At 32.9% G+C, this 15,787-nt stretch overlaps 1 protein-coding gene and 1 long non-coding RNA gene across 2 annotated transcripts in view; one reads left to right on the forward strand and one right to left on the reverse strand.

Annotated features, from left to right (window-relative positions):
• Positions 1-15,787, reverse strand: part of LOC309658639 — a 485,138-nt gene that overhangs the window by 294,368 nt on the left and 174,983 nt on the right. The gene's annotated exons all lie outside the window — the stretch shown is intronic.
• The window catches only part of TBCA (tubulin folding cofactor A), a 97,634-nt gene that overhangs the window by 66,071 nt on the left and 15,776 nt on the right, over positions 1-15,787 (forward strand). Inside the window, exon 2 of the mRNA XM_082457431.1 lies at positions 15,200-15,305. Coding sequence (XP_082313557.1) covers positions 15,200-15,305 — 106 coding nt within the window. The remainder of the gene's footprint in view (positions 1-15,199; positions 15,306-15,787) is intronic.

Here is a 15,787-nt window from a genome sequence, read left to right on the forward strand (position 1 = left end):
AAGAAACAATTGTTGCCACATTTGAAAAATGGCAATTTGGTTACATTTACATGATCAGTTAAAGGATAGATTTTCTCCCCTACTTGAGCCTGCTGCTGTGTCTTTCTTTAACCCCAAATACTATAGTTATTACTTGGGTTTTTTAGGTTGACCAGACAAAAGGATGTTTGTTATAGATATATTTATATGTTATCATGGTAGTCTATCCACAGAATCAGGATCCTGAAAGATTCTATCAAATAACTCATCTGAAATAGTCCAGGAAGACTGTGTAGAACAACTTGGGAAAAGCTGTGACGTTCTTAAAATGCTATAAAATATATTATGTATATATTCTTCTGTTTTTGTGAGATAAAGTTAGAGGTTTTTCATATTTTTACATGCTAACACACATTCGTGGGACAAGAGCTAAAGGTGGAATGCCTCCAGTTGTGAAAATGCAACATTTTAAAACAGTGTTTACTGACAAATTCAGAGAGTCAGGCTGCAAAAATGACTATTTTACTCTGAGTAAAGAAATGAAGAATAAAAGGGTGGAGTATTAGAGATAATACAAACTTTTTTTAAAACTGCAGACTATAATTAATATGATGCAGAGAAGAAAGATTAGAGGAGTCATTGGGAATCACTAAACTAACCTTATAATAATTAAGAAAATTTTACTATTGAATATTCACACAGATTTGCTAGCTATTAAAATTGTGTCAGATACAGCTCTATATCAAGTACCATTACCAAATATTACTTAGAAGTAGTGTTTAAGCAGTGAAAGACTTAGAAATTTGACTTAATTTTTTAAAATGCTTCATATGTGGTAAAGTACAAAATAAATATACATTGAAAGTGTATTTCAATACTTTAACATATACCAGATTATTTACTATATGTATACCTTTAGCTAGGAATATAGTATGAAAATTATTTTCAACTGTTAGGTTTTTCTGAATGGAAATTATTAACAGTTAATGATTATTTTGTCATTCTTCTGTACAAAGGACTTAAACAAGACCTCAGTATCAGTAATATAAAAATAACAGAAATCTTCATACATGTTTCTTCTTGAACCATTGTGACCTAATGAACAAATCTTAGTACAACAAACTGAATAAACACATTACATACCAAAGTACCTTTGTATAATGCTAATAATCCCCAAATCATGAGTTGTTCTCTGGACTCTAGAGCTGTACAACTGAAAAATCTCAGATTTGGCTCCCAGATTTTCTCATCAGTAGTTCCAAGAATAACCTGAGTTACTGAATCACCAAGAATAATTACTATAGTAAAATATCATTAAATTGGGCTTATTTTATAATTTGATAAAATTCAGGTATCCTAACTGATGTTAACTTTTATTATCTATGAGAGGTGACAGTCATCAGTCAGCTAAGTCATTTGCATCAAATGATATTTTCTTTGCCCATTTAGTTATGATAACCTATATTAGTTTGGAATAACTATATAGTCCATAATATATCTGAATGTTTTAGACAGACTGAGCTATTTCACAGAATAGAGTGATGATGTTGGATATTCTTTTGCTAATAACTCTGGTTTGTCAACATCCTTCTTCAGATGCTGCCTTAAATCCCTTTTGGATCTAAGTTGTGTATAACAATTTTGGAAGTAAATTGTTAATAATAATAGCACAGATACAGTTCATCCAATGTAGTAATGTGTACCTACCACGTTTTAGGTTCTCTTCTTCTTCTAATGCATCTGAGATTGAATTGGCTGGTTTTGGTTTTTTAGTAACTGCATCACATTCTTGGCTCATATTGAGCTTGCAGACACCTTAGCTCTTTTTCCCTGAACTGCTCCCAGGCCAGGCCTACTTCATCCAGTATTTGTGTGATTCTGACGTTGACATCTCAAATTGGGAGAAACGGTATTATTTTAGAGTGGGATGGTGATGAGCTTAGTTTTCAACCTGCTTCAGTTAGTTGCCGGTGGGATGTCTAAATAGAGATGTTACAAAGACAGAGATATGGGTTTGGGCAGAGGATAAAAAGTCAAGTGTACAGAGAGATTTGTGATTTTAGGTAGTAATTAAAATTGTCAGAGTGTTTTTGTATGGAGATGAAGCAGCTGTGGAAGGTGCTATTGCTTTCTCATACAGACTCAAGCAGAAGCTATCCACAATAGTGTCTTTATAGCCCTTTTATTATTAGTACACACTTTTCAATCTCACTGACTTTTAAGGGACTAGTTTAGAGGATTAGTGAAATAATTAGTTTTACATTTGTGTTTTTGAATTATTAATTCCTAAGACTTATTAATTTATTAATCACCAAGATTCACAAAATTGCACAAAAAATAGTGATATTGTATTTGGCATGCATCAGTTTAGCTGTTTACAAAACGTCTTATTTATTAAAAGTAATAATGCATATATTTTACTTGAGTAGTGACTATAACTTGAACCATCTTCAATTTAATGGATTAATTAATGGGTACAGGAAGATGATAAGGTAACAAATACCATCAAACTAAACATTTAACTTTTCATTTAGGATACACAAGAAATTGATAACTTGTTGCTTCCAGTGTTGGGACTGAGTGGCTCAGGGCAGGGAGTGTGGGTGTTGGGTTGCCTTTTCACTTTGTGCTCTTGTGTGCGATTCAAGTTTTGAACCATGGGATGATTTTACATTTGGAACAAGTAAAGAAATTTGAATTTTGAAACTCATTTACTTTAAACATGAGATAGTATGATGTTTAAAAAGTATTGACACTTGAAGTTAGAAGTCATAATTTCAAATCCTAATTTCTCCATTTCCTGGCCAGCTGGCCTTAGATGAATCATTTCACCTCTTTGAAAATGGGGATGGTGATAGCTGCCCTGATTACCACTCAGGGTCATTGTGAGTTCATTTAGTAAACATATCTGTGCGGCACACACTGAAAGGTGCTCATAGGAGACACATTTTCAGTCCTCAGGGCATCTACTTTCAAGTGTAGAAGTAGACAAAATTATAACTTATATTTAACTTATAATTTCTGTGATGGAAATAAATATGCTATAAAAATTCATAGGAAAGATCCATAGTGGCTGCTTGGGGAGTCACAGAGTAGGGGCTAGAGTGGTCCTTATTGAAGACAAGGACATTTGAGTTAAGTTTTGAAGAATGGGTTGGGAGGATGGGGGAGAGGATGAGAGAGGGAGAAGGCATTCCACCCAGAGCAAGCAACATTTCCAGACCCATCTCATTTTATGTGTGTGTGTAGCACATTTTTGTTTTATTTATTTTAGGACAGGATGCTGTAGCAGGTTCTTCCTTAATTTTGCTGACCCCCAAAATCTTGACTATGATTATTAGTTGAAATTTGGAAATAGTGGAAAATTTCACTTGGGACTTTATAGTGACCACAAAAGAATTAGTAGAGAATGACTAAAACTCACTGAGTTTTAACTTACACATTTTTTTATAGACCATAAACACTAAATCATCGGATTCTGATGTCAACCTCCAATTGTTTCTCACTAAGGAGCTAGTGAGAATTCTTAATTAAGGCAACTAAAGCAATAAGCCTCTAATTTGCAGTTCACTTGGAGTTCCCAGATGAGTAGATTTTTCTTTTCTTGCATCTTTCTTGGTATTTTTGTCCCCACATACTTTTGTAAAGACATTGTTTCTTCTGTGTGTCTGGGGTCTCATCACTAAACCCTTAGTCTTCAAAAGCCTAAAATTTACTCTAAATACAATGTTTCACTCTGATTTCTGTAAACTGCTTTCTTCCAATATGTTTAGCAGAAAAGCTTGTACCTGCTTTACTTGTTAATTCAAATAGCTTCTTTCCCTAATCTTGAATACTTTTTTCATCTTCGCTGGGGAAGATAGGAATTTTAAATTGATTTGACAAGTTATGGAGTTCCAAGCTGTGAGTAGATATACTTTTCCTGGTGCCATATTGTTTACTTTATAGAGCCATTAAACATCTGAACTCCATCATAGTTTATAGACATTAATATTTAACTACTTAATGCTCACTCTCCTGTAAGTCACAGTTTAGGGGCATTGATATTTTACTATTTAATATTTAACATCCAGTATCCTGTAAGTTACAGAAGTACTTTGTAAATTGAAAATACAATATAGATAGAAGATAGTATTATTTATTATTGATATTAGCCTCCAGTAAACACCATGATTATTAAAAATAAACACAGATTTTAAAAGTTTTATGCCAGTTTAGTTTTTGTTGTTGTTGTTGTTTATGTGTGGTTTGTTGTTTTTTATTTTTTTCCTTGGGCCGTGCCGTGCAGCTTGTGGGATCTCAGTTGAACAACCAGGAATTGAATCCAGGCCATGGCAGTGAAAGCCTGGAATCCTAACCACTAGGACACCAGGTGTCAGGGATTTTGCAAAAATTCATGTGAGATATTTCTTAATACAGTGCAAAACATAAAATTGGGTATTGTATAGGTAATTTCCTCTTTACATTGTACTTATTTGTATGTGGGAAGAAAAAAAAATGAGGTATCTCAATTTCTAAGTGATTTATCCGTTTAGAAGTTAGTCCAAAGTCCAGAGTAAGAAAGCATTATTTCTATACCTGCAGAACATTCTTCTGTTGTTAATGACTCTATCATTGCAGATGCTTTTAGGTTAGAAGAAAATAATAATAGAAAATCAAACTATATGTGACTTAAACTATAAGGATGTTTATTATCTTATACAATAGGAAATCTGGAGGTAGGGTGCATTCAGAGTTGGTTAAATCAGTAGTTTAATAACGTCATCAAAGATTCAAGTTCTCTGACTTCCCAGAGTGACCTGTCCTTTTAGGCTGGATCTCCTCATGATCCCAAGGTGGCAGGTGTCACAGGTGATGATGTCTAGGGGAGAAAAGAGAATTGTACTTGCTATGTCACATTTAGGAAGAATGACAAACTTTTCAGAAGCCCCCAGCAAAAGCTACTTTAAAAATGTAAATTGAATATTTCAAACAAGTGGGGAAGACATAGTGTGCTCATAGGTCTATTATAAAAGTTGAAAATGAATAAATAGATTATAAATATATATCATTTAAAATATGGTATATATAGGATTACATTTCTTTCTCAATGGATCCCATGCTGCTCAAAGGATACTATTCTTATAAATCCAGGTTAAATTAGTTTTGTTTTTCATCAGTTACTTCATATTACAACCATAACTATGTTGGGGGGTGGACTGTGGAGGGGGGTACTTTTCCTGGAGTTTCTAATTGTCTTTCATTTTTTCATTATTGGGAGAAAAAACACATAAATGATTTCTGCCTTCTTACTCATTCTTCTTCTTAAAGATGTGTCTGTAAGACTCCATACTAAGATTCTCATTTAGATTGATTGTCTTCCAGGCCTACGACACAGTCAATACTGGGATTTTTTTTTTCTCCTTCATTAGACTGTTGCATTACATTGACCATGGTTTCTTTTCTTGATATTCGTCTTCATTTTGCTGGAATACATTCTTAAGTAAATTTGTCAGATAGGAGGCAGAGTAGATGAACTTTTTGAATTTTTATACAACAAAAAAAAGTTCACCTGGCCTATGACTTCTTTCATCACTTTTCCACATGACTTACTGTTTCTTTCAGATCTTAACACATATCCCATTCTCAAAGAGGCCTTCCCTGACCATCTTGTTTTAAATTGTGAATCCCCTGTATTACCAACCCTTCTTCCTGCTTTTTCTCTTAGAGCACTTTTCACAATCTAACATGCTATAATATATTTTGCTTATTGTCTTTATTTTCCCACTAAAAATGCCATAGGGCAGAGATTTTTGTGGTTTTGTTCACTGGTATATCCTTGGTACATAAAATGTCTGGCATATAGTAGCCCCTCAGTAAATAATTGCTGAATGAATTAGTGAATTTTCCTCTCACTATTATAGTTATAAATCCAGGTTTTAAATTGTTTTCTCTCAGAACTTTGAAGGGATTGCTCCCATGTCTTGTGGTATCTAGCATTATTAATGTGAAAGATAAAACTTTTATAGGTGACCTATTCCTTCGTTGTTTGAAAGCTTTAGTTTTTTTGGGTCTCTGGAAATTCTCAACAATGTACATAGACGTGAGGTTTTTTCACTGATTCCAGTTGGCACTTAGAAATCCCTTTCAGTTAAGATTGGGGTTTTTTTTCCATCTCTGGGAAAATTTATTTATTTTTTTATTGAAGTATAGTTGATTTACAATACTGTGTTAGTTTCAGGTGTGCAGCAAAGTGATTTGGTTATGTATATTCTTTTTTTCAATTCTTTTCCATTGTAGTGTGTTACAAGATATTGAATATAGTTCCCTGTACTATACAGTAAATCCTCGCTTATCTATTTTATATATGGTAGTGTGTATCTGTTAATCCCACACTCCTAATTTATCTCTGCCCCCAAGGGAAAGTTTAGTTTTTAAAGAAAAAATTCTTCCCCTGATTTTTTACTTTATCACTATCTACAACTCCTGTTGGTTATCAGGTTTATCTTCTTTTCCCTTGATGTTCATTTCCCTTAGTTTTCTCTTTTTAATTTTATATCTCTTTAATGTAGGCTTTGATATGCTTATTAATATTTCAGCAGTGAAATCTGGCATACTGTTTTCTTTGACTAAGATGAAATACTAAATAGTAGGCTAAAATAGGATAGATTGAATTAATATTTGCATTTTGTTTATGACTACTAATAATGAATGACTAAGGTAGGTTATTATATCAGTAGAAAAAGGAAGTGTTCATCAATAAATGATCACTAGTTTACTGGAAAAGGATTTAGTCTAATTTCTCCTCAGACACTATATATTTTAAATATTATGTAATAAGAAAATAATATACATCTATAAAATTTATGAGTAGGGATGTTCATCACAATATTATTTATATGGGGATGACCTAGATGTCTAACAGCATTTAATAAGCTGTCATACTGGTATTATGAAATGCTTTGCAGCCGCTAACAGCTATATTTTCAAAGAATATTTAATGAGATTGGAAATGGTACACTATCCCATTTATTTATTTATTTACTTATTTATTTATATACAGTTGTCTCTTGAACAACATGGGTTTGAACTGCATAGGTCCACTTATACATGGATTTTTTTCCATAAAGATGTACTACATTACTATTTTTGATCCATGGTTCAAGGACGCAGAACCAGATACAAAGGGTCAACTATAAAGATATACATGGATTTTTGACTGTGAGGAGGATCAGCATCCCTAACCCCTGAGTTGTTCAAGGATCAGTTGTGTGTGTATATAATATAAATTTTCGCACATGTTTAAAAAAAACGAGTGAAAAATATTCAAAATGTTAATACAGGTTTCATAATCCCTTATATGAAACTGTTGGGCCCATATGTATTTCTGAATTCCAGGTTTTTTAGATTTTGGAACACTAATAAATGCATTTACATGATAGTGTCTAGAGAAGTACTCTATAATCAAACACATTCATATTTCTGCAGTGAAACGTGATTGTTCACATTAAGTAGAATACATAAAGTCTAAAAATATTTTCATGTCAGTTGAGGTCACATTTTGCTGGTAAATGAGTTTATGCCAAACTTAATTTTTTAATTCCAATTTTTTTTAATGTTTTTGGAATTTTAGAATTATGTCCATTTTGGATCAGTAGTAGTTAGCTTGGGCAATGAGATTATGACATTTTAAAATTTTATTCTTTATAATTTTTCAAATGTTCCTGTACTTATAGGAGCATATGTATATGTATGTTACAGAAAAATATTTTAGTAACAAATTTAAGAACTATGACTATATATACTTGAGTTAAGTTTTCTTATTAAATCTTAGCCTTTCCTAGAGAAAGGAAGAAGAGTCCAATTCACCAGAAGCTATTCATTCATAGATTTAACAAATACTTATCCAGCAACTATACTATTTTAATAAACATAGATAACCTTATAAGTTTTCAGGGAAGTTAATATTTCAAACATAATATAATACCATTTCACACTCTTCTTATTGTCAGAAATTTAGTAACTCATACAATTCCAGTTGTTCACCAGGATGCCAAAGAGAAGCAGGAAATTTCATATACTGCAGGTTGGGTATCAATTGATACAACCATTTTGGAAAGCAATTTGATAATATATAGCAAAGCTGAAGTTGTGTATATACTCTCTAAAACCTCTTCCATGTCATGTGACTTGTCTCGGTACATTGATTTATACTGTTTGAAGGTGGAACTTTTTCAGTCTCTCTTGCATCTTGCCTTAGCATTTTATTTATTGTAATTTTACACGCTGGTATTACTGGGTTCTCACTAACTGTGATTTTTTTTCTTTTGGGGGGCAGTACATTTGCTATTCAGTAACTTCCTGAGCCTTTTCACAGTATGGCTTTTTTTTTTTTAACAAAAACTTTACTTATGCTAGTTTTGATATTCTAATAGTCATGTAAATATTCAGCACCTTTACTTGTCAAGTATGATACATAGTTGACTGTCTTGTCAATTTTGCTGAGGCGATGACTGCTATTTTCCATGGAGAAGTACATGGAGTAGGATGACTAGGATTACCAACCAGAGCTGTCAGTGGATCTAGGCATAGAATTTATCTCTTTCATTGTATGCTTTCTCAGAAATCACTGAATTTTTTTTATTTCTCAGATTTTGTGAATCACTTTTGTTCCACTTCAGAATTGTCTTATGTATCTCTTTAAACTGAAAATGTTAAAAGGCAATAGTGAGATTTTTAGGCTCAACTTTTCATTCAGCAAACATTGAGTGTCTACCATGTGTCAATCACAGATCAGGAATACAGTATGAATACAACCTAATCCCATCTTCAAGGAACTTAAGACCTAGCAAGTAAGACTTGGTTTCAGTGTAGTGTGGTAAATGCTAAGATGGTTAAGTAGGGGTTGGATAGAGTTAAGTCAAGGTCTTCCAAGTCAGGGGTCAGCAACCCTTTTTTGTAAAGGGCCAGGTAGTGTATATTTTAGACTTTGTGAGCCATATTGTCACAACTACTCATCTCTGCTGTCATTACGTGAAAGTAGCTATAGAGGATACATAAATGAATGAGTGTGGCTGTGTTCCAATAAAACTTTATTTATGGACACTGAAATTTGAATTCCCTATGATTTTCACATGTCACAAAATATTTTTTAAATATTTTTAACCATTTAAAAATGTGAAAACTATTTACAGTTCTCAGACCATACAAAGACAGATGGCAGGCCAAATTCAGCTCACTGGCCATAGCTTGCCAACCCTTGTTCTAGGTTTTTGAATTACAGGATATTGTTAAATGTGCTTCTTTCTGATAGCTTATCCAGTCCCAGCTACTTTCATTTACTAGAGGAGTTTAGTAACCTGTCATCTTTAGAAATATTGAAAGTCTCATTGCTAATCCCAGTGGTTTCTGGTTATCCCTGATATTCTGAATGCTAATTGTGATTCTATTAAGATAATAAAAACAACAATAATAGCTCTACTGCATTAATGATAGCAAGTTTCCCAGCCCACAGGTTCTAAACTCAGTTGCTTACAGGGTCGAGTAAAAGGCTTGAGTGTTTGAGAAACAGGGAGTCGTATGAGTTGGGGCACAGTGAACAGCAACACATGCCTCATCTAAAACAGTCAACAGTCCCTACTTAGTTCCATCCAGTAGTAGGATGCAGGCCTAATATTCCCTTATAAAAAACATCTTAAGAGAAGCCAGAAATCCAGACTTAAATCACCCAGTTGTTTAATTTGGTAACAAATATGTTTGGTTTTTTTTTTAATTCTTTCTGTGAATAAAATAAAACCATCTTTAGGTCCCATTTAAGCAGGCTGGCAACTTGCCATCTCTGTCCTAGCATTTTCTATGTCAAAGGAACTTTTACAGAAATATCTATAGTGATATGCATTAATGATTTTATTTTGAAATTTTAAACCTCAGAGGATATTTTTATCTTAATACTGAAAATTATTGTTAAAGCAGTTTTAAACTGTAAGTCAAATGCAAATTTCTATACATGATGTTCACATGTTCAACTCTCAATAAGTCCAGGTTTGAATGTATCCGGTACTACTTACAGCTTTCCCCTATAGCTGAATTTATGGTCACAAGCTTTTTTTCTTTTTCTTTTTGTTAACAACTTTATTGTGATGTAATTCAGATACCCTATAAATCACCCACTTAAAGTCTACAATTAGTTTGTTTTTAGTATATTCCCAGAATTGTGCAGCTGTCACCACAGTCATTTTTAGAACATTTTTATTACCCCAAACCCTTTAGCTATTACCCTCCAAATTCCCCCATCCTAGGCAACCTCTAATTTACCTTCTGTCTCTATAGATTTACCTATACTGGATATATACTATAAATAGAATCATACAATATGTGGCCTTTATGTCTGACTTATTTCACTTAGCATAATGTTTTTAAGGTTCATCTAGATTGTAGCATGATTCAGTACTTCATTTCTTTGTATGCCGAATATTATTCCATTGTATGATATACCATATATTGTTTGTCCATTCATCAGTTGATGGACTTTTAACTTGTTTCCACATTTTGCCTATTATGTATGCATAATGCTGCTATGAACATTCATGTACAAGTTTTCATGTAGACATATGTTTTCATTTATCTTGGGTATATACTTAGGAATGGAATTACTGAGATATATGGTAACTCTGTGTTTAAGCTTTTGAGGAATGGCCAAGTTTCCAAAGCAGTTGCAACAATTTACATTTCCACTAGCAGTGTTTGGTGGTTTCAGGTTTTCCACATTCTTGTCAGCAACACTTGTTATTATCTGACTTTTTGATTATAAACATCCTCATGAGTGTGAAGTGCTATCTTGCTATGGTTTTGATTTGCATTTCCCTGATGACTAATGATGTTGAACATCTTTCCATGTACTTATTGGGCATATGTATATCTTCTTTAGAGAAATGTCTATTCAGCTTGCCCATTTTTAATTGGATTTTTTAAACTTATTTTATTATTATTATTGAATTGTTCTTTATATATTCTAGATACAAGTTCCTTATCCAGTATATGATTTGCAAATATTTTCTCTCATTCTGCAGTTGTCTTTTCACTTGCCTGATAGTGTCTTTTTTTGGCCACCTGGACCCTCAGCAGTGAAAGTACAGAGTCCTAACCCCTGGGCCACCAGGGAATTCTCTGATAGTGTCTTTTGAAGCACAGAGTTTTTAAAATTTTGATGAAGGCCAATTTTTTTTTTCTTTTTCTTGTGCTTTTGGTGTCATATCTAAAAAGTCATTGCCAAGTCCAAGGTCACCAATATTTACCTCTATGTTTTCTTCCAAAAGTTTTATAATTTTAGCTTTTTAGATCTTTGATCCATTTTGAGTTAATTTTTGTATATGGTGCAAGGTGGGGGGGGTGGTGGAAGTCATAGGCTTTTAACTTCAAAAATCAAACCAAAGGTAAAATATCTGAAAATACTAATAAATAAATACACAAATAAGTGGCAAGAGATACATGAAACAAGATTGCCAAAATATTAATAATTGTTGACTGAGTGATGAGTACCTGGGGTTTATTATGCTATTTTCTCTACATTTTTTGTTTGAAAATATCCATATAAAAAGTTCTTCTAAATATCAAATTTTTTTAGATCAATTTATTACAGTTTCTTACTATCATTAATTGCAGGCTTGTCATTTGTATCTTTAGCATGGCTTGGTGTTGGGCTGTTAGTTACTAGATGGCCATAAGTACAAATTCGGTTATAACTATGAAAATCTTATTTACCATATGAGAAACTGTAAAATCAAGATATCAAATTAAGCTAAAACTTTTTATCCCAAGGTTTCTTAATTCTTGATTTACCCCCAAATTTTATTCTATTTAGAATTTTATGAACAGTATATTTAAATGTGTTGTATGCAGATTTGTGTAAAGTTTATAGATTACTACAGTGTACTTCTCAAACTTGTGTTGAGAGGCAGCTGTTCTGGAGAATGCTGAGTGGGGGAAAGTTCTTTTTTGCCTCAAGTAAGCTTGCAGTTGAACAAAATTAAACTGATTTTCTTACTACAAGATTTCTCAGGACCCTTTAATGTGCAAATACGTATCATAAATTTTTAAGATTTGGCAAGCAGTGTTTTTTAAGCTTATTTGACTACTCACGTGCTATGGAATAGTTTGTAAAACACTGGCCTGCATATTTAAAATCACGTTTTGTCCGTACATAGACAGTTAAGTAGTTTGTTATCATTTGATTATCATTACCTAGATGGCTGTCATTTCTTAAAATTTCTCCTCATGTCTATCCTTTTCTGTTGCTTTTTCTTGTTTCTTTATTTTACTCTTATATATTTGTCTAACTACTAAAAGTGACCAAATTTTGGACTTGCTATGTTTCTCTGTAGGTGTGGGGTTTGTAAGACTAAAAAATATTTTCAGGGCTTCCCTGGTGGCACAGTGGTTGAGAATCTGCCTGCCAATGCAGGGGACACGGGTTCGGGCCCTGGTCTGGGAAGGTCCCACATGCCACGGAGCAACTAGGCCCGTGAGCCACAACTACTGAGCCTGCGCGTCTGGAGCTTGTGCTCCACAACAAGAGAGGCCGCGATAGTGAGAGGCCCGTGCACCGCAATGAAGAGTGGCCCCCGCTTGCCGCAACTAGAGAAAGCCCTTGCACAGGAACAAAGACCCAACACAGCCAAAAATAAATAAATAAATAAAAATAAAGGAATTCCTTTTAAAAAAATATATATTTTCAGTTAATTATGCCTTTAAAATATAATAAGTTATGACTTTATATTTATTTGTACTTGTTATTTTAATAGAATTTGAAAAACTAGCAAAAGATAGCAATGTTTAGAGAATTACAACTATTAGGTATATTTTGGTATCTTTCTAATTGAATTTTGCTTTATTCCAGAACATATAGAAAATATAGCCAAAGGAGTAACTAGCAGACTTTAAAATCATTCAGAATTGTGCCACTCAGAGATAATTATAAGCATCTAAATTTTTTTGATAAAAGTAATACTTATACATGGGGAAAAAAACCCTGGAACTTTATTGAGAGGCATAAAATGAAAGCCTCTCTGTTTACCTCCCAGCTGACCATCCCTACCCCAAATCATTAGGGCTTTTCTCCTCAGGTAACCACAAATAGTAGTTTCCCAGGTATCCTTTGTTATTTGTTTCTTGAATATCCTTTGTTGTTTGTTTATATTCATGGCAACATAAAATTTATACCTGTTTTGTTTTGTTTTTCACTTTGAGATATTTTAGGATGAGAATTTGAAGGTCACATATTATATTCTACTGTAAATACTGTTAACTTTTTGTTATGTTTCTTTCCATCTATGTCACTAGTGCAGGATCATGAAGGACAGGATGAGCCTTGCTTGCACAACTCAAAATTCCAAACTGGAACATTTTAGTATTTTAATATTTAGTATGCAGTTTATGTGGTGATTTAAATCCAAACTAAAGCTGACTTAAAAGACTTCCAAGTAGTATGACAAAAAATTTTTTAGATTTGTGAACTTATGTTAAGTCCTATTAGAATATGAAAATTAAATTGTCTTTTGAAATACACTTAAAAATCTTCATTGCAAATGATTAGACAAAAGCCATGCTCTAATATGATTTTTAATTCCATCCCAGTAACATAGGTCTAGAAGTAAGTCAGCAAGCCAGATGGAAAAAGCTGCTTTTAATAACTATGGGACTGTGAAAGTTTTTTTCTTCTGTTCCTTAGGAAATATGTATATAGGAACATTAGTGTTTTCTTAGACTGCACTTTTCTTTTACATTAAAACTTTGATTAATGAGAATTAGGGGAGATTGCACTGTTATGGTTAATTGAAGTTTGGTTATCTGAGGAATAATTAGTAGAACTTCATATTGCTCTGTTCCTTGTTGTTGAAAATCTTCCTGATCTCTGTCGATACCCTTTCTTGCTTTAGCAATTAAATACTTGTTTGTTTCCACTATTTGTCTGTGAGAGAACCATGTCTAAATTATATATCCCAGTCCCTCGCACAGGAAGGTCAGACACAAAATTAAATGCATAGTAAATACTTTTTAAACACTTTGGTTGTTGAAAATAACCTAGTCTTTCTTTGTTTTGGATTTGGTATGCAATATACTGACTTTTTTCTCAGTAAGCTGAGCTTTTACCATTATGTTGTTTCAGGTACATGTATAAAAATTTGGATAACATATATCAGTTAAAAAAAGACATTAGAGCGACGAAAGGCCCCGAATAGCCAACAATATGGTACTGGCCCTAAAACAGACACGCAGATGAATGGAACAGAATAGAGAGTCCAGAAATAAACCCACACTCATATGGTCAATTAATCTATGATAAAGGAGACAAGAATATACAATGAGGAAAAGACAGTCTCCTCAATAAATGATATTGGGAAAACTGGACAGCTACATGCAAAAGAATGAAACTGGACCACTTTGTTACACCATATTCAAAAATAAACTCAAAATGTGTTAAAGACTTTAATGCAAGACCTGAAATCATAAAACTCCTAGAAGAAAATATAGGCAGTAACCTCTTTGACATTGGTCTTAGCATTTTTTTTTTTTTTGGTTACTCCTCCTCAGCAACGTGGATGGACCTGGAAGGTGTTAATGCTAAGTGAAATAAGTCAAACTGAGAAAATACTGAATGATTTCACTTATATATGGAGTCTAAAAAACAAAACAAAACAGAAACAGACTCATTGATACAGAGAACAAACTGGTGGTTGCCAGAGGGAAGATGGGTTGGGGACACAGACAAAATAGGTGAAGAAGATTAAGAGATACAACTTTGTATGGTTACAGATGACATATGGTTATTGCGGTGATAATTTCATAATGTATAAAAATATCAAATCACTATATTGTACACCTGAAACAAATATATTATTAAAGCAATTTTAAGTAAATAAGTAAAGCAAACAATATAGAAATGTTAGTATATAATAATTTTGAATGTTATTTTTACATTGTAAATACAGTTACTATAATGGAATGTTTTTAATTAAAAATTTAAGAATTCTATGCTTTGATAGATTGACTTGCTTTAGGCAGGTATAAAACTTAAGGTTCATACATCTGTGGCTAACATATTTTTCTTCCCTTCCCTTCTCCTCCCCATCTAGTACATATGCTTTTTAAAGTATACTTTATATTTACAGAGTTTCTTTGTTTTTTCTGGTCTGTTGCTAGAGAGAAAGTTAATTCTCTGAAACAGTTTTTGGTTTATTTATAGATTGGTCAAAGAAAAAATGATGTATGAGAAAGAAGCAAAACAACAAGAAGAAAAGATTGAAAAAATGAAAGCCGAAGATGGTGAAAATTATGCTATTAAAAAGCAGGTAAAATTATATCTTAAATAATAACAGCTAACATTTACAGAATACCATATTAACAATGGATTAACAGCCCTCTGAGAAGGTCCTACTAAAGGTCCTATTAAAATCTCCATTTAAAAATAAGGAAAGTTACCATCTAAAAATAAGGAAACTGAAACACAGGTTAAATAACTTGCCCATGGTCATCCAACTGCTAAGTGGCATACCTGGGATTTGAACACAGGCATTCTGGCTCTGGAATTTGTACTCAGCCATTAAGCAGTACTGCCTCTCCAGTTTTAAGTATTAAATATAAAATGGCCTAGTCTTATCATTAAATATACTTATATTTACAGATATTTTTCCCAAACTGATATGAAGACCACCAAAATTATACACACACACACACACACGCACACACACATATACACATTATGCATTTCAGTGGCTACTTCTGATTATCCTCATGACAAGTTTCAGTCTCCTTAGCATTGTATACCAGCTCT

The sequence above is a fragment of the Balaenoptera physalus genome, assembly GCF_965194825.1.
Source record: "Balaenoptera physalus genome assembly, chromosome: 3".
Classification (NCBI taxonomy): domain Eukaryota; kingdom Metazoa; phylum Chordata; class Mammalia; order Artiodactyla; family Balaenopteridae; genus Balaenoptera; species Balaenoptera physalus.